General features: G+C 53.7%; 1 protein-coding gene across 3 annotated transcripts in view; it reads left to right on the top strand.

Annotated features, from left to right (window-relative positions):
- Nucleotides 1-24,324, top strand: part of SPECC1 (sperm antigen with calponin homology and coiled-coil domains 1) — a 134,530-nt gene that overhangs the window by 74,625 nt on the left and 35,581 nt on the right. For 2 of the 3 annotated variants that reach the window (XM_015422065.1, XM_015422066.1), the window contains 3 exons: nt 10,462-10,607; nt 12,606-12,706; nt 20,090-20,171. In XM_015422065.1, the coding sequence (XP_015277551.1) occupies nt 10,462-10,607; nt 12,606-12,706; nt 20,090-20,171 (329 nt within the window). Of the gene's footprint in view, nt 1-3,097; nt 3,645-10,461; nt 10,608-12,605; nt 12,707-20,089; nt 20,172-24,324 lie in introns of those variants that run through there. The other variant, XM_015422067.1, reaches the window with a different exon arrangement.

Raw genomic sequence — 24,324 nt, forward strand, 5'->3', positions numbered from 1 at the left:
AACCGCTCTGGACTGACTGTGATTTCAGTAAGTGCTTTCAGGCACGTATTTGTGGCCGCAAGGATCAGAAGCTTCGCTTTTTAAGCCAGGGTTAAAATCCTGGGGGAACGACAGTCCGGGGCCCGCGAATTGTTCCCGTGCTCCTGCCGATTGGCGGCATACAGCAGCCCCTTCCACATCACCAGCCCCAAAAGGACAGAGCTTGACAGTGGCGAGAGAAATGGGGCATTCCCGGCACCAGGTTTCCCCTCCTGTTTCTCATGAGCTCTGACCTGAATGGCCCAGACTGGCCCGATCTCATCAGATCTTGGAAGCTAAGCAGGGTCGGCCCTGGTTCGTACTTGGATGGGAGACCGCCGAGGAAGTCCAGGGTAGGGACGCAGAGGCGGGCAAACCATCTCTGAATGTCTCTTGCCTTGAAAACCCGGTGGGGTCACCATAGGTCGATGCCACTTGATGGTGGTCGATGCCACTTGAGGGCACGTGGCACATTTGCAAGGGGGGGGAGGCTTTAAACCCTTCCCCTGCCTCTGAGTCTCCCCCGCAAATCTCTCCCCCGCCCAGTTCAGCTTTAAAGGGTTCCCCCCCCTTACCTGGACTTCGAAACTGGAAGAGGGTCTGGCCGGATGGAAAAGGGAGGGCATTTTGCAGGGAAGGGTTCGTAGCCCCAAATGGGGTGAGGTGCCATTCTCTGTATCCTCCCCGTACACACCCTCTCCCCCCACCCATGTGTCTCTGGTGAGCACAAGACAGAGGCCTGTGCCCTCAGCCACAGAGAGTTCATGCCCACCCCGCGTCACTGGAAGGATCTGCCCGGTGCACACCGCGCATTACGTTAACGAAAGATGCAAAACGCCTACTCGTGCGTGGCAGCACCTGCTGCGTGTCCGAAGGAACGGGCCCTGCTCTCGCCCGTTCCCAAGAGCGTTCTCAGCGGTCCTTACGGCTCCTGCTCTGCGGGAAGCCCTGCGGCAGAACTGGCCGCGGAGAGGCGGGGCTCTTTGCCCTCTGCCGCAAGGCTCCTCCCTCCAGCTCATTCCAGGTTTGTCACTGGCCGTATCCATCCCCCGCCCCCCGCCTCCTCTTTGAGTTCCAGACCAGCCGGTGAACATGCAGGACCCGTGAGGTCTCCAGGGCGCATCTGAACTACAGGTAAGCGATTCCTTCCACCCCAGCGAGGGAGCGACCCTCCCACCTCCCACCCAGTCCTACTCACCTGCTCCCCCCCCCATGCCCTCCTAATCCTCCCCCAGGGCTGCGACGTGCTTTTTAATTTCCCTTTCTCTCTTCTAGAGGTCCCCTCGCGCCGTGTGTCTGTCTTAAGCGCTCCAGTCGGTCTGTGTCTGCTGGTGTGTGTGTCCCCCACCCCACCATGCCTGCCTGTTGCTCCTGTCCCGTCTGGCTGCAGGGAGGTGTTCTGGCTTCACGTCCGCTTCTGAGTCTGGAGGATCTGCTTGCCCTCCTCCCTACCCCCAATCTCTGGCCGCTCCTCTGGGCCTCTCGGGTAAGGAGATGGACGCTCACACGGGAACAGCCCATGAAGCTGAGCTGCAGGGACAGAGGGGGTGAGGCTGGCCAGTGGCATGGGCCAAAGGCGCCCCCCTGTGGTTGGCTGCCAGGCAGACGGGAGAAAGAAGGGCTCAGTGCCACGAGGCGTTGAGAGGGTTCAGTGTTGCATCCTAACCACCACCCTGCAAGGTAGGTCACACAGAGAGCTCTTTGCAGAACGGAGGCGATGATGCCCCCAGGTGCCGTTGGCCTCGGAGCGGCCTCGCAAGGAAGCCCGCCAAAGTTGTGAGCCAAGCAACAGGGGCAGCAGCCCTTCCAGAGACAGTTTGGCGTAGTGGTTAGGAGCGCAGACTCTAATCTGGGAGAACCGGGTTTGATTCCCCACTCCTCCACTTGCACCTGCTGGATGACCTTGGGCAAGGTGTAGCTCTGATAAGAGCTGTCCTTGAAAAAAGAGCAGTTTCTGTCAGAGCTCTCCCAGCCCCACCTCCCTCACAGGGTGTCTGTTGTGGGGAGGGGAAGGGAAAGAAGTTGTAAGGTGCTCTGAGACACCTTTGGGTAGTGAAGGGTGGGGTATAAATCCAATATCCTCTTCTTCCTGAACGCCCTTTCTTATTGATGGCAGGAAGGAAATGGAAGGGGGGCGGAGGGGAGGGAGACACTGAGCTAAATTTCATCCAGTCGACAACGGCTTCCCCGTCTGGAGGCCATCCGTGGCGGTGGGGCTGAACTGACATGGTCCAGTTTGGTGCAGTGGTTAAGTGCGCGGACTCTAATCTGGGAGAACCGGGTTTGATTCCCCACTCCTCCACTTGCAGCTGCTGGATGACCTTGGGCAAGCCATAGTTCTGACACAGCTGTTCTTGAAAAAGAGCGTTTCTGTCAGAGCTCTCTTAGCCCCACCTCCCTCACAGGGTGCCTGTTGTGGGGAGGGGAAGGGAAGGGAAAGGAGTTTGTGAGCCGCTCTGAGACTCCTTTGGGTAGTGAAGGGCCATGAGGTATAAATCCAGTCTCTTCTTCTTCTCCCTGGCCCAAGGCCGCTTTAACTGGCAACGGCTCTCCAGGGTCTTTCCTGAAAGCGGGGGCTGGGGGGGGGGCGTTGCCTGCCAAACATGCTCTGCCCCCCAGCCGGCCCGTGGCCCCTCGCAAGGCGACCTCCCGGGGCCAGGGATTCGTGCTGATTTACGCCTTTATTTACTTACATCCCGCTTTTCTCCCCAGCCGGGACTCAGCGTGGGTTTTAGAACATTGTTCTCCCCTCCTCCGTTCTCTCACAACAACCACCCTGTGAGGCAGGCCAGGCAGAGAGTTTGTGACGGCCCCAAGGTCACTCAGCGAGCTTCCGTGGCAGAAGAGGGTATTCAAACCCTGGTCGCCCCGGGTCCTAGGTCCACCTCTCTGTCCACTGCCACCACACTGGCTCCCAGTTTGAGCCCCAGCATCCAATGTCTTGGGGGTGGGGTGGGGAGGGGGCCAAAGTCCATTCCGGCCATCCTCAAGGATCATCGCTGGCACCCCCAGGCTTCGGAAGTCGGCCTTGTGTCGGCCCGCCCTAAAGCCCTCGTTGTGTCTCTCTCTGTTTCCGCAGGTCTCTGATCTCAGCCAACTGACATGGCCCCGGGAGCGGGGAATCGGGACCGTCTCCAGCAGCGCCTTCTGCAGCCTGGAACATGGAATTTCGCCTGGGGAAGGAAGGACGAGCAAGTCTCCCTCTCCTGCTTTTTTCTTCCCTCCCAGGACCGGACCGTCTGGGACCCAACGCGCAAAAGCCATTCCCATCGACTCTCCCGTCTCCAGTCTGTCGTTCTTGAATTTCATTCCTGCCGATGACCGTGCGGTAGAGCTGGATTTATCGAGGGGGCGAGGATCCCCGATGCTGAGCGTGGGCAAAGGGCGTTGTTCTTCACCCTTGAGGCTCTTTCCAGAGAACAGCCTATCTTTGCAGGCTGCAGCTGCGCCAGCACTGAGGCAGAGGATGCCACTGGCGGGGCCGGGCAGGGTCAGTGCCCCTCTGACTGGTGCCTGGATGTTTCAGAGGCCTTCGGGAGAGACCTGCCACTAGGTGGCGACAGGCGACTTGAAATACAGAAGCGTCTTCTCTGCTCTGCGGAGCCGAACGCCACTCGCTGTTTTCCCCGCTTGTGGGATCTTCAAGCAGGGAGGGGGGAAGGGGGGGCAAAGCGAAGGCCCTTAGGGCGAGCGAGGACCCCTCCCTTAGCTACTGGGGGTCCTTCCCAGCAACTGCCGCCGACTCTTCCACCTGCTCTTCCCTTCTCTTCCCCGTGCGAGGAACCGGGCAGACTGCAAGCAACTTGGATCCTCGCAACTCGCACGCACAAGCCGTGGGTCATTCGGTCTCAGGATTGCTTTTGAACGGCAAGAGCCGGAAACAACATACTCTGTAAAAAAAATAATAATCCTGTATGTAATGGAAACAGAAACCACGACCTCTAGATCCTAGCAAAACGCGTGTTTCGGTTTGCTGTCTGGACTCTTTGGCTCCTTGGACACGGAATTGTTTCTCTGTCCCATAAGCTCTGGGCAGCAGCTCGTCGGGGTGGCGTCAGATCCCATTCAGTTTTAACCAAGAAGCCCCCTAGTTTTTCCATCCGTGTTTGGATCTTTCTACTCAGGTGTAGTCTTTGGCATGGGCGGCGAGGCCTTGCATCTGCAGCCAGGCGTTCCTCCGTTCCACTCGCTCCTATGCGTGGCCCTGCGGAGAGCTGGGGGATGTCCCTCTTTGGAAGACAGGAAGGCGCAGGCGCTTCCATGGGGTGGCCCCTGAGCCAAGCCCATCTGCCTTCTAGGGAGTGGCGGGGGCCGAGTGCGAGGGCACGTGGCCTGCATTCCAGAAGCCCCAGGTTTAAACCCCAGCATCACTGCTTCAAGTGGGTCTGGGGGGGATCTTCCTGTCCCTGAGATGGTCAACACTAGACTGGACTGTGAGACAGAAGAAGGGTGGCTGGGGCATTTTGCAGGGAAGAAGACCCAATTGCCTCACCCACCGCTCACCACTCTCTTCCCCGGGGGACCCGCCAGACCAGGAAGGAATTGTCTGGTGAAATGGAGAATGCCAAGGGGAAACCCACCACCAAAACTTGCATGGGACCCTTTGGATTGTGTGGGGTGGGCCACCAGCGCAGCTCTGGGGCAGACCAAGCGTTGGAACCGAGGAACGAAACTCGGCCTCGTTTTTGTGGGGGCCGCCTGGGCCCCTGTTGTTGCAGGCCTGAAGTTCTGTCTCTGGCCGAGGCCCCTCTGGCCAGGGGCGGGCAGCGGGAATGCCGCGCACTCCGGCAGTGTGAAGGCGGCCTCTGGCATTGTGTCCGCCGACCTTTGTGTAAACCCGCTTGTAACAGTCTTGATGGCCATTTTTGACCTTGGGGGGGGAGGGGGGAGCTTTGAAGTTCGGCAACGGATTATCTGAAACCAGTTCAGTGTGCCAAATAAACATGACCTCTGCCGGGCTTTCTCTCCTGTGACCTCTGCTACGGCTAGGGATGCCAGCCTCCAGGTGGGACCTGGGGAGCCCCAAAAATTACAGCTCACCTCTAGACCAGAGAGATCAGCTCCGCTGGAGAAAATGGGATGCTTTGGAGGATGGATCTGTGGCCTTAGACCCCAGTGAGGTCCCTGTCCTCTCCAGGCTCTGCCCACAAATCTCCAGGAGTTTCCCAACCCGGATCTGGCAACCCTAACTCCCCTTCTCCTGCCAGCAGCCAGGGGAGACCCGGGAACCCTGCTGGCTTTAGACTCACGGCTCTGTACTGACAACACAAGCTTTCCACTTGGAGGGAGATTTCGATGGGGCGAGGCCATTCCTTCTGATGCAATACAGTCACAGAATGAGGCCAGCACTTGGATCCAGACCCCCAGTTTTGCCTCTCATGCTGTTATTGAGGATCTCTGTCCCCTAGGAGCAGACTTTTGGGGAAATCCGTGTGCTGCTGCGACGAGACGCAGGAACAATCTGTTCCATTTATTTATTTATTTTATTGTTGGCATTTTTACCCCGCCCTCCCCGCGAGCGAGCCGAAGCGCCTCACATGGGTGGGAATTTAGTCTGGATCCTACCCTGGGGAGGGATCGTTGGTCTTCATTTCCATCTGGTGTTGTGTGTCGCCATCGCACCTGTCTTTGGTTTGTTTCTTCCCTAGCGGTTTTGCGGTATAGGCCATTTATACATCGTATGCCATTTCCATGCTAGTTATGCAAAGAACATAGCATTGTTGTCAGACTTCCTTAGTGGGGTGGGGGGAGGACGCTGGTCTCATCCTGTGAGTGGAGAGGACCCCCGTCAGACCCAGGGATTTTTGAACGGACACAAAACAGCCGTGAAGTTCGCCAGCTTCCCTTTGAGCAGTGTTCCCCAGCCTGTAGGTCACGAAGCCTCTGAAAGTGGCTGGTGGGTCAGCCCTTCCCTAATGGCCGCCCCTGCCCTTTGCATCAGTCTTTCTCTCCTCCTCCTCTTCCTTTGTCAACATTTCACCTTCCAGTTCAGTGTGAGAGCCAGTCTGGTGTAGTGGTTAAATGCGCAGACTGTAATCTGGGAGAACCGGGTTTGATTCCCCACTCCTCCGCTTGCACCTGCTGGATGACCTTGGGCAAGCCCATAATTCTATCAGGGCTGTTATCAAGGACAGTTCTGGAAGGAGCTCTCTCAGCCCCACCTGCCTCACAGGGTGTCTGTTGTGGGGAGGGGAAGGGAAAGGAGTTTGTAAGCCGTTCTGAGACTCCGAGTGAAGGGCGGGGTATAGATCCAAACCCCTCCTCTTCCTTCTCCTCCTCCTCCTCCTCCTCCTCCTCCTCCTCTTCTTCTGTTTCGTGTAGCGGTTAAGTGCACGGACTCTAATCTGGGAGAACCGGATTTGATTCCCCACTCCTCCACTTGCAGCTGCCGGATGACCTTGGGCAAGCCATACTTCTGTCACAGCTGTTCTCTCAAGGGCAGTTCTCGGGAGAGCTCTCTCAGCCCCACCTGCCTCACAGGGTGTCTGTTGTGGGGAGGGGAAGGGAAAGGAGTTTGTAAGCCGCACTACCTTTGGGTAGTGAAGGGCGGGGTATAAATCCAATCTCCTCCTCCTCCTCTCCTTCCTCCTCCTCCTCCTCCTCTTCCTCTTTGTAACAACAATGGGGGTAAAAATCTGTTCAGCAACTAGTAACTTCAGGGCAGTAGGTGAATGGAGGGGGAAACTCAGGCCTGTTGCTCTGGTAGGGCTTTGGGGGGCTCTGCCCCCTTTCTTAAAGGCACAGCCCCACAAGAATTTCTCCTGCAAATGCTTTTTTCAATCATTTAAAAAACATTTTTAAAAGGGGTGCGCTCCTTTAAGCAGAGTGGGGTGCAGTAGTCGACTAATTCCTGCACTGAGCGGGGGGTGTCGGGGGGGGGGGGGGGGGGTTGGAGTCGGTGACCTCTAGGATCTCAAGAAAGTGGTCTCCTTTAAGAGAGCTTTTCTGCCCAAGGGTTAGCTTTCTTGACTATAGAAGTCATCACTCACCCACCCCACCTGCCGGCTTCTTATCAGAACTGTTGCTTAGGCTGGCAGAAGTGATTAAATTGCAGCAGCTGAGAACTGTCCTCTAAAGCGGCTGAGGGCGTCCAATTTAGAGCTCTATCCTGGTAAGAGCTTTCTATTGGCTAAATGTCTTTTCTTTCAGCACTGGGAACTTCAGCCTCACCAGAAAAAAAAACTTGCGCCACAAGCCACAACATCCCGGCTGCGGGCCTGGGAAAATGGGATGTCGCTTGCTTGGGGAGGGCTGCTCTCCCGGTGTGATGTTTGTGGAGTTCTCGACAACATCTGGTTAGCCACCGTAGAAAGTGGGTGACTAGACGGGTGACAAAGTCATCCTTTGCCTCGGGTGCTAAAAAAGCTTGAGCCAGCCTCGGGTCACCAGACTAAGTCAATTTGTACAAAAAGGTTGGGAACCACTGCCTTAGGTCGGGGGGTGCCGTTTGATGGAGAGCCTGTTTTCAGCTCTGTCTCCCTGGAGAGTAAAGCTGTGTCCAGTGCTTGTTAATAGCAGCTGGCATTCTGCCAAGCTCACCCTCCCTGCCCCCCACCCCACCCACTCCCCAGTACCTGGGAAAGACCTGCCTGGCAGCTTTGAAGCTCCAGCATCCTCCCTTCTAGGAGAACCACCCCGATTCCCACAGCTAACCCTGACCCATCTCGGCACGGGGCCCCTTCCCCTGCACTGCCCCCGGAAAGCGTTCTGCTGGCCCAGCAGAGGGTCACCCGACTGGCAGCCCAGTGCCAGCCGCCCCCTCCCTGCCCCCTCTCCGCCATGCTGCGTTAGGATCCGGAGGCGGGCCAGCCTTTGTAAGCGCTAGCAATGAAATGCAGCTGCTGTCCCCTGCAGGCGTCCCAAAATGCCGTGGCGCAGGAAGTTTGTGCAAGAGCAGTGCTGGGGGGGGGGTGTTTCATGCTTTTTGAAAAGCTGGAATGTGCCCCCGCCCCCACGGCCGCTGCCGAATCTTCTTTAAATTCCCTTCTTCCTTTTTGGACCAGCCAGAAAGGAGGGACGAAGAGTCCCTTTCCCAGGCCATCTGCCCCCGTTTGTCCGCCAGTCTCGTCTTCCTCCCCCACCCCCACCCCGGTCGCTTGGCACAAAAGCAGGGAAGTTGGCACAGAAGGGCAGAGCGTGCCTAGAGACAGCGTCTCCCCGGAGCCCAGAATGAGTCACTCGCTTGTTGTACCCCCCGAGCGCTCTTGGGATGCTCAGACGGACTGCGGTGCCAAGAGCAGAGCGAGCCCCCAAAGACTCCGGTTCCTATTAATAACCCAGCCGGAGTCATGCAGCTGTTTCGGGGCGGGAGGGGGAGGAGGGAGTTTGCTCAGAACGGGATCCGGTGCTCCTTTATCTTCCTCGTTTTTCGGCGCCCGCACAAATGGTGGGAAATGGTGTTTCTCGGCTCGCAGGTGGGAGAATTGTACGAGCGGCTTGATTTCAGAAGGTCAGGCGCTGGTAGGCCTGATTCGCACAAGCAGGGGAATGAGGTGTCAGGGAGCTGACGGTAGAATGGATTGGCCGCTTCTTCGGGCTGCCAGGGGAAGGGCCGTACTTTGGAACGCATCCCTCTGTTAAGAGCTCCCTGCAAGCAGAAAGCCAGCACAGCAAGCAGCGAGGGGAGGTGGAAGGCACTATCTCCAGCCAGTGCTTAGTCTTCTGCTTGCATGGAGGGTTTATATATATACACACACACAGAGGAAGGTGTTTAGGAGGGAGGGGGTGCCTTAACCTTTTGCCCGGTGCCCCTCCCCCCATGACAGAGGGTTGTAAATTATGCACGGTGTAATAAAACAGATGGAACTTTTTTTCCTCCGGATCCCACAATACTCGTACTCAGACGTACCCACTGATGGTCAGTAGATCCAGGATGGACACAAAAAAGTACTTCTTCATAATACTAATAATAATAATTCATGTGACGAATAATAAGTTTGTGGGACTCACTGCCACAAGATGTAGTGACGGCTGTGATGATAACCTGACGGAAGGTGGAGTGATGCCCCTCTAGCCCTTGTGATCGATGTTACCTGTCCCTGTTTCAAGAGATTCATTTGCATTAAAGTTGTGACCAGGGGAAAAACCAAACTGGGGTGCATTACGCACGCACAGCTTACTGCAGATTTTCCGAGCTGTAAGCCTTTAAGCCTGACTTCGGATTCTGTTCCCGCCTTACACGCCGTTCTTTTTTCTCCAGTGTATTCAGAGAGCCAGTTTGGTGTAGTGGCTATGTGTGCGGACTCTAATCTGGGAGAACCGGGTTTGATTCCCCACTCCTCCACCTGCTGGATGACCTTGGGCAAGCCGTAGTTCTGTCAGAGCTGTCCTTGAAAGGGCAGTTCTGGAAAGAGCTCTCTCAGCCCCGCCTACCTCACAGGGTGCCTGTTGTGGGGAGGGGGAGGGAAAGGAGATTGTAAACCTCTCTGAGTGAAGGGCGGGGTATAAATCCAATCTCCTCTTCTTCATTCTGCAGCTACCAAAAAAACCCAGCCAATGCAGTTATTTTAAATCGAGGTGGACTCTCACTTATGATGTCCAAAGGTGGTTTTTTTTTTTAAATGTACACAATCACTCTATCACAGCTGCACAGTAGCGTCCAGTGAGCACCTTCCATTTAAATAGGCCAGAAACTTTGGGTTTTTTCACCTTCGTTATGTTCCGTTTATCATTTTCCTACTAGGAGCCATACTGAATTAATAAGAATACAATCATCTTTTTTGCTGTTGTTTACCGCTTCCTCCGCGGCAAGATATATATTACACCAAGCTCCACGCAGAAGCAACCGCAGAAAGCATTGTCAAGAAAAGCAAACCAGAGCTACACACACACACACACACACACACACACACACACACACACAGAGAGCAAGCTCAGCTGGGCTGACCTCTCTTGCCGCCCGGTTTAAACCCGGCATCAGGAGAGGGCAGCTCATTTAATTTTTTTTTTTTACAAGCAGCATGAGACTAGCAATGGTCTCATATCACTACACTCACGCCATTTGGAAAGAAAATTTAAAATGTGGGCGGGGAGGTGGCCTACGAAGGGGTGGGGGCAGAGAATCCAAGGGAATCTGTATGCTTTTGACTTACCTTCAGTCTGGAAGTGAAGTAAGGGGGGGGAAACTGGCACAAAACCACTCTCGGAAATCCTGGGGAAACAGCGAACGGGAAGCAAACTGAGTGCCGAAGGGAGGTAAAAGAAAGCAGAGCAAAAAGGAAACCCGAAGGACCTGCGTGGTGAAAGCGAGGCAAAACAGCTGTGCATAATAGGCCTGGGTGATAATGAGCCGGGATATGATGCTTAGAGGGGATTCATGGCACTTCCCCCAGTACAGACTTTGGAATCCCAAGATTAGTTCCTCATTGCCTGCGTTCTCCTCCCTCATTGGCCAGTCTGAGGCCAAAACTGATGCATCACCCATCTGCTTCCCTCCTCCTGCAGGCCGATGGCTGAGCTGATTGACTCCCCGGAGGCAGATTCCACCAGCCGCTGGCCAGGGATCACCGTGAGCCGCAACTCGCCGACACCCCCAGAGTCACTGGCCACCGTGAAATCCTTGATCAAGTCATTCGACTTGGGATGCCCAGGTACCAGACAGAGCGCGGATTATGGGTGTCCTCTTTAAGCCCCCCCAGTTATATTTATTTATTTTATTTATTTCTTCAACTTTCTACCCCTCTCTAACCCCCGAAGAGGCCTCTGAGCGGCTACAGTTATCCATTATCCCTAACCTATGGCCACAATTCTGGTATAGTCAGGGCTATTTTAGTTCCGGCTGGCTCCCGAGTTGGCCACGCCCAGCAGGAACTCATTAGCATAATAGGCCACACCCAACAGCAGAAACTCATTAGGATTGGCTACATTAGGGGTGTGTGGCCTAACATGCAAAGGAGTCCCTGCTACAAAAAAAGGCCCTGGGTTTTGACAACAAACAAGGTAAACAGAATAAGAATCAAAAGGTGGGTGTGGCTGGATGAGCACACTTCTGGTAACACGGGGGTGTGGCCTCATATGCTAATGACCTGTGCTGTCAGGGGTGTGGCCTGATATGCTAATGAGTTTCTGCTGTTAGGTGTGGCCAGTTATGCTAATGAGTTCCTGCTGGGATTTTTCTACAAAAAGAGCCCTGCCGTATAGTACTCATAAGCTGCCTTCTCAGAGCAGTCTGGCCTGGGCAGGGGCAGCTCACTTCCTCTCGCCTTCAGAAGGCAGAGTTAGGGTTCTTCTGTCTTCTCGTTTTCCTCGCTTGTGTGTGGCAATTGCGTCAGGGTTTTTTTTCTTTCTGCTCATGTTTGCTTACTCTAGTGGTTGCTTCAGTATTACATTTCTGCAGGGCTTTTTTTCTGGGGGGACGCGCCGGAACAGAGTTCTGGAACCTCTTTGACAAAATCCTTTTTAAAATGCTTAAAAGTTCATGAGTTTTCAGTATACAGATTGAAAACTTAATTTCCCTCTTGGGAGTTCTGGCACCTCTTTTTTCCACCCCACCCCCCAAAAAAAGCCCTGCATCAATGGCACCTTTAAGACCAACAAAGTTTATTCTGGATTTAAGTTTTCATGTGCATGCACCCAGAATTAAACTTTGTTGATCTCAAAGGTGCCACTGGACTCAATCTTTGTTCTGTTGCTTCAGACCAACACAGCTACCCACCTGAATATATCTCTGTATAGTAAAGGTAAAGGTTCCCTTGCTCGAAAGTCAGTCGAGCCTGACTCTAGGGTTGCGGTGCTCATCTCCGTTTCAAAGCTGAAGAGCCAGCGCTGTCCGAAGACGTTTCCGTGGTCATGTGGCCGGCATGACTAAACACCAAGGCACACGGAACGCTGTTCCCTTCCCACTGAAGTGGTCCCTATTTATCTACTTGCAATTTCTCGCTTTCGAACTGCTAGGTTGGCAGGAGCTGGAACTAGAGACGGGAGCTCACTCCATCATGCGGCACACTTGGGTCTCGAACTGCTGAACTACTGACCTTCCACAGCCTGCAGTTCAGCATCTTAACCACTTGAGCCACCGCAGCTCCATATCTCTGCATGTCCAGCATAAAAACCTGCCATTTAAATCTGCTGGGAGATAGGCCGGACGTTCAGTGCTGTAATATCCAATCGACCACTAGAGGGAGGAAATCACATGTAGAGAAGAAAACCCCCTCACGTAATAGGGATACACAATGCAGAAGAGTGCAGTTAGATTGGTTCCTTCTTCTACAGATCTGCTTAATGCTCGGGTGCAAGGGCTGGTAGGAGGCCCCAGTGGCACTGAGCTGTCGCCTGGCGACATCCGTCAGCAATGGAGCTGGCAAGACCCAGAGATCCGTAGCAAGCCTGACGCCCTATGCTGCCATCTGCCAAGTTCACCTTGTCTCCTTTAACGGGCAGCGGCTCTCCAAGGGCTCTAGAAGGGGAAGGTCACTCCAAGCACCTGGACGTGTTGGGGATTGAAGCCGGGACCTTCTGCGTACAGAGCTGGTGACCGACCCACCGCTTGACTGTGCGGACTGAAACCAGTGTGTTTGCTCCTCTCCAGAAACTGGGTGGAGTGTTGCGCAGCCGGCTGAACGCTCCCTATCCCTTCTCTTTCCTGACAGGTGGCACCAGTCCAAGCATTCCAGTCCACAAGGTCTCCCGGAGCCCCCTGAGCGGAATCCCCACGAGGACGGCTCCAGCCGCTGCCGTCTCACCCATCCAGGTACACGTACGAGCCCTTCCCTTTCTGTGCAGAGACTGGGCCTTGCAGCAGGAAAAAGGTTTGGCACGTCCCCACAGCAGAGGGGAAGTGGCTCTGTTTGGGTTTTTATTTCAGCGAAACATCAAATACCGACGATCAAAGCAAGCCTCAGGCCCCCCCGCTGCCATTTCTTGGAGGGACAATGAAGCACCTTTGACCTTGCTGGAATCCAGCGGAGGAAGTTTTATCCGTCTGGGCTAGGAGGAGGGATCTGGGATTTGATCTCTCCCCCCCCAAAAAAAGGTTCTAGGTGAAGGTGAAGTGTTCCGTCAAGGTGCAACCCAACTCATGGCGACCTGATAAAATTTCACCTCGAGTGGTTTTTAAGGCAAGAGGCAAACCACCTCGCCTTTGTCTGCGTCAGTCTGCCATCCAAGTACTGACCCTGCTTGGCTTCCAAGCTCTGATGAGATCGGGCTTGTCTGGGCAATCGAGGCTGATACCCAAGGACCACAGAATCATAGAATTATAGAGGGACCTTCAGGGTTATCTAGTCCAGCCCCCTGCACAAGGCAGGAAATTCACAAATACCTCACCACACACACACACAGGGCCAGCCCGAGGTTGTCCTGCGCTCTAGGTGAGCGCCGGGCCACGCAGCGCTCCCCTTGGCCCCCTCCCCCCGCCCTTCTTGCCGGAGACGAGAGCAGCTGGCGAGGAGAGGCTGCCAGCGGCCGCCCCTGCCTCTCCTCCCGCGCCCCAACGGCCGGCTCGCGCTCTAGGCAAAGGCCTAGTTCACCTAGCGGGCGAGCCGGCCCTGCACACACACAGTGATCCCTGCTCCATGCCCAGAAGATAACAGAAAACCTCCAGGATCCCTGGCCAAACTGGCCTGTAGAAAAATTGCTTCCTGACCCCAAAGTGGTGATCAGCATTTCCCTGGGCGTGTAAGAAAGGGCCACGAGAACTAAGCACTGATGCAACCCTTCCTGCCCTCCCCCTCGTGATCTGCCTGAGTTTCCAAAATCAGCATTGCTGACAGATGGCCATCTAGCCTCTGCTTGAAAACCTCCAAAGAATGAGAGCCCACCACCTCCCGAGGAAGCCTGTTCTACTGAGGAACCGCTTTCACTGTCAGAAAGTTCTTCCTAACGTTTAGCTGAGAACCCTTCTGATTTAATTTCAACTCATTGGTTCTGGTCCGATCTTCTGGGGCAAAAGAAATCAACTCCGCACCATCCTCTACATGACAGCCCTTCAAGTACTTGAAGATAGTTATCGTATCACCCCTCAGTCATCGCCCCTCCAGGCTAAACACACCCAGCTCCTTCAGCCTTTCCTCATAGGACTTGCTCTCCAGACCCCTCACCAGGCCTGTAGCTAGGATTTTGTGGTTTGTGGGGCAATTTCTTTTCTGGTGGGGCAGAAAGAAAAGCCATCTGGCCAATAGAAAGTTGTTACCAAGATAGATCTTTAAATTGCAAGCTCTCAACAACTTTAGATGACAATTCTCAGCTGCTGCAAGTTAATCACTTCTGCCAGCCTAAGCAACAATTCTGATAATAAGCTGGCAGTTGGGGATGATGATAGTCAAGAAAGCTAACACTTCGGCAGAAAAACTCTCTTAAAGGAGACCACTTTCTTGAGACAGAGTCAGAAGGGATCCTAGAGGTCACCGACTCCAACCCCCCCTTGCTCAGTGCGGGAATTAGCCAACTACAGCACCCCACCCTGCTTAAAGGAGCACACACCTTTAAAATGTTTAAAACGATTGAAAAAGCATTTACAGGAGACATTCTTGTGGGGCGTTGCCTTTAAGAAAGGGGGCAAAGCCCCCCAAAGCCCCACTGTGGCTACGGGCCTGCCCCTCACTATCTTCGTTGCCCTCCTCTGGACACGTTCCGACTTGTCTATATCCTTCTTAAATTGTGGTGCCCAAATTGGAACACAATACTCTAGGTGAGGTCTAACCAGAGCAGAGTTCTGGTCAACATTTTCTATGTGCAATCAGGGAGGAGAGGCGGCCAGAGCAATTGGGTTCTGTACAGACGTGTTCCTCTTGCTTCGTAAAAAGTGCCAATCATGTCTAATGTTGGTTTCCACCAGCAGCCCCTCCCCCACACCTCCAGGAGGGGTGTGTGTCTGACTGCTAAGGTGTTTCCCCTGGTTAAAAGGGAATAGATGGAGTTTTTTCCCTCCATGGGCCCATCTGGCAGTAGCCAGCACCCCGCCTTCTCCCCTTGGTGGAATGGGCTCCCTGCGGAGGAGAGGGGAGCTGTTGTCCATTGTTAGAAATGTCCAGGAGGCATTTGTAAGGCCTTTTTACTTGCCGGAGCTTCGAATGGGGTGTAGACCGCAGGCGTCTTTTGGAAGGGTCGTTGGGAGGCGTTACAGTGTCCATTTGAAACTGTGACTTTTTGAACTGGTTTGTAAGCCGCTGCAAGCCCCGACGAAAGGCAGGGTGTGGGTGTGCAAAGTGCCGCCACGTCGCAGCTGACTTGTGGTCACCCCAGTAAGGGGCTTTCAGGGCAAGCAAGAAGCAGCGGTGGTTTGCCCAGGCCTTCCTCTGGCGGTCTCCCTTCCAAGTACCGACCCAGCTTCGCTTTCGAGATCCGGCAAGACTGGGCGATACCAGGCCGCCTTCCCTCCCAAAAGGCAGGGTGCGAATCTTTTAATGAAGGCATAAATTAGCCCCACCCAAAAATATGGTGGCCCTGCCTAGCAATGTTCCCTCTAAGCTGTGGAGTCTTGTGAGCAAAAATTCTACTTTGTGAGCTACTGGCTTTATAGTTGTGAGCAAGCGATTTGGCTACTGTATAAATTAGTTTGCTCTGGAGCCGTCCTTCCTGAGCTAAGACAAAAATCTGTGAGCCGGAGGCTAAAAAACTGTGAGCTGGCTCACACTAACTCAGCTTAGAGGGAACACTGCTGCCTAGCAAGATGTTTTGTTGTGCAAAGATGTTTTGTCACAGTGCTTTCCCTGGGCGGTGCCCTGTGGAAATGTGGTCGCCTTGGATGGCAGGGCATAGGAGCAACCGATGGGTGCGTCCATCCATCCCCACAATAGTCCTAGGGGTCACTTGCTTCCCTCTTGTGTTAAATGTACGGTGCTGACTTAGAGTTCCAGATTCAAGCACGTGATTGTGCCGCACATAAGGCTGCATATATTCTCTGCTCCCCCTCCCAACCACGCGCAAAAATGCGAGTTGAAATTCTGCGCTGAGGAGCTCCAGGTTCTGCAAACTTACATGAATTCTGCAACGTGTATTGATTCTTGCCATCTTGTTCGCTGGCGCTCTCCCTGACATCGCTAGTCACAGGGAGGACAAAGTCACGGAGCCCAACTCCAGCCAAAGCTGCGACTCGCTCAGAGTAAGCCTCTTGGTCTTGAAGGTGCTCTGTCCTGAGCTGACAACACGCGCTGCCTGCCCTGAAAGGAGGGCCAAACAAATTTGAGGCTTTTCTCTTTTGACAAACGAGCTCCAGGTTTTGACCTGGCTTCCTAAAGCCGCAGGGTGTGAGCAGCGGGAAGTTGAAGCTGTGGGGGCGTTGGAGCTTCCGTGAATAGCCTCAGGCAGGGTTCTCCAACTGTTTTGAGCCTGAAGACACCTTTGGAGTTCCAACACAGCGTGGAGAGTGCAGCCACAAAATGGCTGCTACAAAATGGCTGCCATAGGAAGTGGAGCCAGCCGCAAAATGGCTGCTGGAGCTTACCTTCGGTCACACAGTGAAGATCCTTGGGCTGTGGCGGCAGCACAAAGCCGCGTTTTTGAAAATCTGCATACCCAATCAAAACTCCAGTAGCCAATCAGAAAGTCTTGCTGGGCAAAGACCCCCTACCTGCTTTCTAAAGACATTTGGCAGGTGGCAAGAAAAGTGTCAGCAAGGACCAGGGAGCCCACGGGCAGTTTCGTGTAGTGGTTAAGTGCGCGGACTCTAATCTGGGAGAACCAGGTTTGATTCCCCACTCCTCCACTCCCAGCTGCTGGATGACCTTGGGCAAGCCGTAGTTCTGATAAGAGCTGTTCTTGAAAAAAGAGCAGTTTCTGTCAGAGCTCTCTCAGCCCCACCCACCTCACAGGGTGTCTGTTGTGGGGAGGGGAAGGGAAAGGAGTTTGTAAGGCGCTCTGAGACTCCAACTGAAGGGTGGGGTATAAATCCATTCTTTTTCTGTTTCCTCCTCTTCTGCTTCCTCCACCTGGCTGGATGACCTTGGGCAAGCCGTAGTTCTGATAAGAGCTGTTCTTGAAAAAAGAGCAGTTTCTGTCAGAGCTCTCTCAGCCCCACCCACCTCACAGGGTGTCTGTTGTGGGGAGGGGAAGGGGAAGGAGATGGTAAGCCGCTCTGAGACACCTTTGGGTCGTGAAGAGTGGGATATATATCCAATCTCCTCCTCCTCCTCTTCTTCTTCTCCTCCTCCTCCTCCTCCTTCTTCCCTGGGCCTAGAGCTCCGAGTGCGTGCAGGTCTGCCTCTCCCAGTGCCAGGCTGCGAGTAAGATCCAGTCTGAGACTTGGCTGGCCTCCTGCAAATGCATCCACAGAGAAAGAAAATAGCAGGGGGAAAGCCATGGCTCCCAAACTGGAGGCGGGGAGGGGGGGGTGTTTGTTTCTTGTCTTGGACTAATTGAAAACCAGGAAGGGTTTCTACTCAGGAAACAGACCCTCCTTGTGGTTCAAGAGACTGAGGATTCTTTTCTGTCATGTTCCCGCCCCCCACAGGTGTTATGTAACAAATACAGAAGGGTTTCCAGGACTGATTGGCAATCACGGTTGATCAACCAGAACAACAAGGGAGCAGAATTAGGAACAGGGGACAGCAAGACTCCCTCTTAATGCAGCAGCCAAATGGCCAAGCCCTCCGGCCAAGCAGCTTTCAGGCTGCCTTCATACCTTCAAACATTACAGTGCCGTTTGCAATAAAAAATTCAAAGCACTTTCCCATATATTGTCTGCATTGTGTCCAGTTCTTGTCGCTGCACCTCTAAATAGAAAGCATTCAGCTGGAAAAGGTGCTGAGAAGAACGTAAGAGAGGCTGTGTAGGGTCAGGCCAATGGCCCACCCAGTCCAACACTCTGTGTCACACAGTGGCCAAAACCCAGGTGCCATCAGGAGGTCCGCCAGCAGGGCCAGAACTCCAGAAACCCTCCCACTGTTGCTCCCCAAGCACCCAGAATACAGAGCATCACTGCCCCAGACATAAGGACATAAGAGAAGCCGTTTAGGATCAGGCCAATGGCCCATCCAGACCAACACTAGGTGTCACACAGTGGCCAAAACCCAGGTGCCATCAGGAGGTCCACCAGCAGGGCCAGAACTCCAGAAACCCTCCCACTGTTGCTCCCCAAGCACCCAGAATAGAGCGCATCACTGCCCCAGACATAAGGACATAAGAGAAGCCGTGTAGGGTCAGGCCAACGGCCCATCCAGACCAACACTCGGTGTCACACAGTGGCCAAAACCTAGGTGCCATCAGGAGGTCCAACCAGCAGGGCCAGAATTCCAGAAGCCCTCCCACTGTTGCCCCCCTAAGCACCCAGAATACAGAGCATCACTGCCCCAGACATAAGAACATAGGAGAAGCCATGTTGGATCAGGCCAATGGCTCATCCAGACCAACACTCTCTGTCACACAGTGGTCAAAACCCAGGTGCCATCAGGAGGTCCACCAGCAGGGCCAGAACTCCAGAAGCCCTCCCACTGTTGCCCCCAAGCATCCAGAATAGAGCGCATCACAGCCCCAGACATAAGGACATAAGAGAAGCCATGTAGGATCAGGCCAATGGCCCATCCAGACCAACACTCGGTGTCACACAGTGGCCAAAACCCAGGTGCCATCAGGAGGTCCACCAGCAGGGCCAGAACTCCAGAAGCCCTCCCACTTTTGCCCCTCCAACAACCCAGAATATAGAGCATCACTGCCCCAGACATAAGAACATAAGAGAAGCCGTGTACGGTCAGGCCAATGGCCCACCCAGTCCAACACTCTGTATCACACAGTGGCCAAAACTCAGGTGCCATCAGGAGGTCCACCAGCAAGGCCAGAACTCCAGACGTCCTCCCACTGTTGCTCCCCAAGCACCCAGAATAGAGTGTGTCACTGCCCCAGACATAAGAACTTAAGAGAAGCCATGTTGGATCAGGCCAATGGCGCATCCAGTCCAACACTGTGTCATACAGTGGCCATAACCCAGGTGCCATCGGGTGGTCCACCAGCAGCGCCAGAACTCCAGAAGCCCTCCCACAGTTGCCCCCCAAGCACCCAGAGTAGAGCACATCACTGCCCCAGACATAAGAACTTAAGAGAAGCCATGTTGGATCATGTCAGTGGCCCATCCAGTCCAACACAGTGGCCAAAACCCAGGTGCTGTCAGGAGGTCCACCAGTGGGGCCAGAACTCAAGAAGCCCTCCTGCTGTTGCCCCCCAAGCACCAAGAATAAAGCGTGTTGCTGCCCCAGACATAGTGTTTCATCTATATGTTGTGGCTGAAGGCCTTTATCTGGGAGTCGGTGCATCTTCCCATACTGGAGAAAAATTCAAGTCCAGTAACCCCTTAAAGACCAACAAGATTTCCAGGAGATAAGCTTTCAGGCGCCAAAGCTCCCTGTTGGTCTTCCTGACATGGCTGCCCACCTGAAGCTCTCTCCTGCTGCCAGAACAGGCTAAATAGTTCAAAAAATACGATGACCCAGAAGTGGGGCAATGTCCAAATTCTGCACCAAGAAAAGTGGGATTCTGTGACCTGTACAAATTATTCAAACTGAACAGGCTTGCACGAGTTATTCCAGCTTTAATATGTTGTCGAAGGGTTTCACGGCCGGAGTTCATTAGTTGCTGTAGATTTCCCGGGATGTGTGGCCGTGGTCTTGGCCTTGTAGGACCCGACGTCTCGCCAGGAGCTGTGACTGGCATCCTCAGAGGTATAAACACAGAAAGATGGAGTACTCTCTGGGCCAAGGCGAGAAGAAAAAAAATGGGCAAAAAATGGTCTTCTCACCTTGACGCAGAGAGTACTCCATCTTTCTGTGTTTATACCTCTGAGGATGCCAGTCACAGCTACTGGCGAAACGTCAGGTCCTACAAGGCCAAGACCACGGCTACACAACCTGGGAAATCTACAGCAACTAATATTCCAGCTTTGCCATTCGTTGGAGGGGCAAAGAGGTTGAAGCCTCCATGTGCCTGTATACGTCCCCTGTGTGTAGTTATAAGGACCAGAAATGTTTTTAAAAAACCCAACCCCAAAACACAGTGTTATCTGAGATTCTCAGGAGCAGTATTCTGCAGCAAATAGAGCGTTCTGTGCTTCTCACCCTTCTCTTAGAATACAGGCCAGAAGATTATCGCAGTAGAATCTATGTAGACTCCTGACTTCTGCTTCTTTTTTCTTTTGGGGGGGTTTCAGAGACATTCCACCTTCAACAGCCCGAAGCCAGCCGGGAAGGCGTTCTCCAAACACGCGGACATGCCGGACCTTCCCTTGGCAGGTAAAGTGCAGTCTAACCCTCAAAAAGTAATCCTCCTTTAGTCTGTATTTTTTACTGAAGCTTTATAGTCTGCCCTTGGGCAGGGAACTCAGTGTGACCCTTGAGGGTGACCCTTCAGAGCAGGAGGCAGTGGTCAGTTGGCATCCCTCACCTGGAGCCTTTGAATGCCCCAAGTGCCTTTCTCCCATCTGCCCCAATGAGCGGCGTCCAGGACAGAGACACTGGTGGGAGGAACCTCCGCCCATCCGTGGCATTGCTGTTCAGTCTAGCAACCCTGTGGCCCACCCTGGGCGGCGGCAGCAGTGTGTCCCTGAGCAATAACAAGTCGTGAGCCACAGCGGTTGCCACCTTCTGCCAGTTGGACAGTCCAGGAGGCCGTTTAGGTTGCTTGGGTGCAATGCTCCCTCTAAGCTGTGGAGTCTTGTGAGCAAAAATCCTACTTTGTGAGCTGCTGGCATGAAAGTTGTGAGCGAGCGATTTGGCAACTGCATCAATTAGTTTGTTCTGCAGCCTTCCTTCCTGAGCTAAGACAAAAACGTGTGAGCTGGAGGCTAAAAAACGGTGAGCGAGCTCACACTAACTCAGCTTAGAGGGAACACTGCTTGGGTGGCAACCAATGCTCCCTCTAAGCTGTGGAGCCCTGTGAGCAAAAATCCTACTTTGTGAGCTGCCGGCATGAAAGTTGTGAGCAAGCGATTTGGCAACTGCATCAATTAGTTTGCCCTGGAGCCATCCTCTCTGAGCTAAGACAAAAATGTGTGAGCTGGAGGCTAAAAAACGGTGAGCTAGCTCACACTAACTCAGTTTAGAAGGAACACTGCTTGGGTGGCAACCTGGCCCTGCCCTCCCTCGCTGGTCAAGGCCCTGAGCCCCTCCTCAGCAGGCTGCTGTGCTTCCTCTTCTCATCCAGCATCTATTGGGTGTAGTAAATAAGAAGCTGGAGACCGACTGGTGATGAAGGTGCATAGAAAGTTTATATAGATATAATGGTGAATATATACACAGAGATATACAGGCTATCATACAGCATACCGTGCCTTAGCTTGAGAGACTAAGTCCCCATGATAGCTTATATACTAAACCCAGCCAATCACTAACAAGGTGAATTAATTACCGACTCTAACAATGCCTGATAAAAAACACCTGCTAGTATAACACCCGGCTGTAATCACTTAATCACTAGCATGATAGCTAGGACTGTCAAACAGATCAAACTGATCTAGTAACTGCTTGCTACCTTAATCACCTAGACATATATCTCAATAGCATCTGGGTCTGGCGATCGCAGTCTTTGGAGGTTCAGACTTAAGGAGGGGGTCAGGGCAGAAAGACCCCAGTGGGCCCCCTCAACACAAGCCTGCTGTGCCCTGGCTGATACGTCCCCTGGCACCTCTGTTGAAACCTAAGCCCAGGTTGTCTTTGAGAAGGAATCCCTCTCTCTCGGCGGGCTGGCTCGCTTGCCAGCTGACTCAGATCTGGGTCTGAATGTTTCGTGACTCTTTTCGGCGGCTTGGTATGGGGGGGCTGTTGTTTCCCGGTGTTGCTCTGGTCTCACATTCCTTTTCATGTTCCCTCGGGGAAGAAGCACAAAGACTCGTTCTTAGGTCTGCTCAGTGCCACTGGGTTTGTGATCGGCGGCTGGATCCCGAGGATCTCCAGATCAGATCCTGAGACTCAGCCTCTGCAAGGGTCGAGCAGGAAGAGTCTGCCTGGAAGCTAAAAGCGTCTATAGAAAGGGGGTGGGGTGGGGGTTGCTAGGCTTAGGAGGCCTTACCAGCCCTGCTCCCAGAAATTTTGGGTCGGTGGGGCACGGGGAAGTGTTGTGGGGCAGCAGGGGAGGGGGAGGGGTGGCCGCACGTCGCCGCTCGGAGTTCAGGTGTGGGCAGCCCCCGCTTGAAAAACACCATTTAAAGGGAACCCTTTAAAGGGAGGCTGAACACTTTAAATGCTGTTTTTCAAGCGGAGGCTGCTCCACGCCTGAACTCCAAGCGGCGAAATGACCGCTTGGAGTCCAGGGAAGGCACGTGGCCGCCCCTCTCTGTTGCAGGAGGGTGAGGGAGAGGAGCGACTGCAAGACTTAAAGGGCCCTCCAGCTGACTGGTGGGCCCCGTGCTTCGCCGATCCGCTGGAGGGCCCTTTTAATGTCGTGGGAGGGGAGGGAGGAGGGGAAGAGGGGCAGCAGTTGTCGTGGCTGTGCCTCACATTTGAGGGGGCGGAGCCCCGAAATGCCCCACCGTAGCTATAGGTTTTTCTCTGCCCCTCTTCATTCCTTTTTGTTTTCCTATCTGGTCATTGGGGGCCCTTTTTTTGTCTTGTCCATTTTCATTGCTGGGACTTCGGGGTCATTTGCTTCTTTTTTAATCCCATTTTTGTACCAGTGACACATTATCTGTCGATCACCTGCAGCTGATGCTAAAATTGTATTTAAAAACATGTTGATTTAATGGGGGGGAGGAAATGCAGGCGGAGGAATCAGTAGTGGTGTGAAAAATAAAAGCTTTTCGATTTGGGGAGGAGGGGCTGTGTCTCAGTGGCAGAGCATCTGCTTGGCATGCAGAAGGTCCCAGATTCGAGCCACGGCATCTCCAGTTGAAAGGATCAGGCAATAGGTGATGTGAAAGACCCTCTGCCTGAGACCTGGGAGAGCAGCTGCCAGTTTGAGTAGACAGTATTGACCTTGATGGGCCGATGGTCTGGTTCAGTATACAGCAGCTTCCTGTGTATGTGTTTTGGGAGGAGGGGCCATGGCTCAGAGTACCTGCTTGGCATGCAGAAGGTCCCAGGTTCAAGCCAGTTAAAAGGATCAGGCAATAGGTGCTGTGAAAGACCCTCTGCCTGAGACCTGGGAGAGCAGCTGCCAGTCTGAGTAGGCAATTCTGACCTTGATGGAGGCTCCAGGGCTCTGATTCAATATAAGGCAGCTTTGTGTGATTCAGTTCATACAAAGGAGAAGGGGGTCAGAAGCTCCAGTCTGCCAAGTAGGTTTGATCTCCCTCTTTGCTCTGAGCTGTTCAGGGCACTTTGCTCGCCCCCTGAACATAAGAACCTAAGAAGAGCCCTGCTGGATCAGACCAGCGGTCCGTCTCATCCAGCATACTGTCCCACACAGTGGCCAACCAGTTCCTCTGGAGGACCAACAACAGGACATAGAGGCTGAGGCCTTCATAAGAACTTAGAAAGAGTCCTGCTGGATCAGACCAGTGGTCCATCTGGTCCAGCATCCTGTCCCACACAGTGGCCAACCAGTTCCTCTGGAACACCAACAAGAGGGCAGAGAGGCCGAGGCCTTCCCCTAATGTTGCCTCCTGGCTCTGGGATTCAGAGGTTCAGTGCCTCTGAATGTGGAGGTTCCCCTCAGCCACGGTGGCTACTAGCCATTGATAGACTTATTCTCCATGTGATAGATAGATTTATCCTCCACTGCTGCCTGCTCGCTCCGTTCATGGCCTCTGTCTTTAGCAGCCCAAACTTTATCGCTGCTTTTCCCCCTCCAGTTCTTACTCCTTTTCCTCCACAAAACCCCACGTAAGAGCTGCTGCGGTGTTTTCCCCACCCCAGGCAAAGGGGCTGTAATTGCTGGCTCCTTTCTCCTCCTTAGGCCGGGTTCACACATAAAGGCAGCAGTGCTCCCTCTAAGCCGTGGAGTCTTGTGAACAAAAATTCTACCTTCTGTATTGTTGCGATAAGTCATTGCGATCTAGCGGCGACCAGGTTTTTTGGGGGTTTTTACAAGTTCTCCAGTGCCCCTCTGTCTGTGTTTCTGTTTTAGCAAATCCAACGAGCCTTTTGGCTTTTCTGCCCTTTGTCCTCCCGATTAGTCACCTTCGGCTGTCAAGATGCCAGGCTCTTTTATCCTGATGGTTGCCGGTGAGCCTCCTGCCTCTGGCTCAGTTCCTTCCTCCTCACTCTGTCGCATCCCTTGGTGTCTCTGGATGCTCGTCAAATGGCGCCGGCTTGCCACAGTTAGTCCCCCAACCTCCGGTGCCATTGGGGGGGTTAGCTTCCATTCCATACCCCCTCCCTGGAACCTCCTGGCTTCTTGCAAAGGAACAGCAGTGGCCTTGGGAATTCGACAGCTAGCAACTGACCTTGTCTGAAGGCCGCTGAATTCCTCATGTCACAAGAGGAGGAGGAGGAGGAGGAGGAGGAGGAG

This window comes from Gekko japonicus, unplaced genomic scaffold, assembly GCF_001447785.1.
Source record: "Gekko japonicus isolate JY-2015 unplaced genomic scaffold, Gekko_japonicus_V1.1 scaffold182, whole genome shotgun sequence".
Lineage (NCBI taxonomy): Eukaryota > Metazoa > Chordata > Lepidosauria > Squamata > Gekkonidae > Gekko > Gekko japonicus.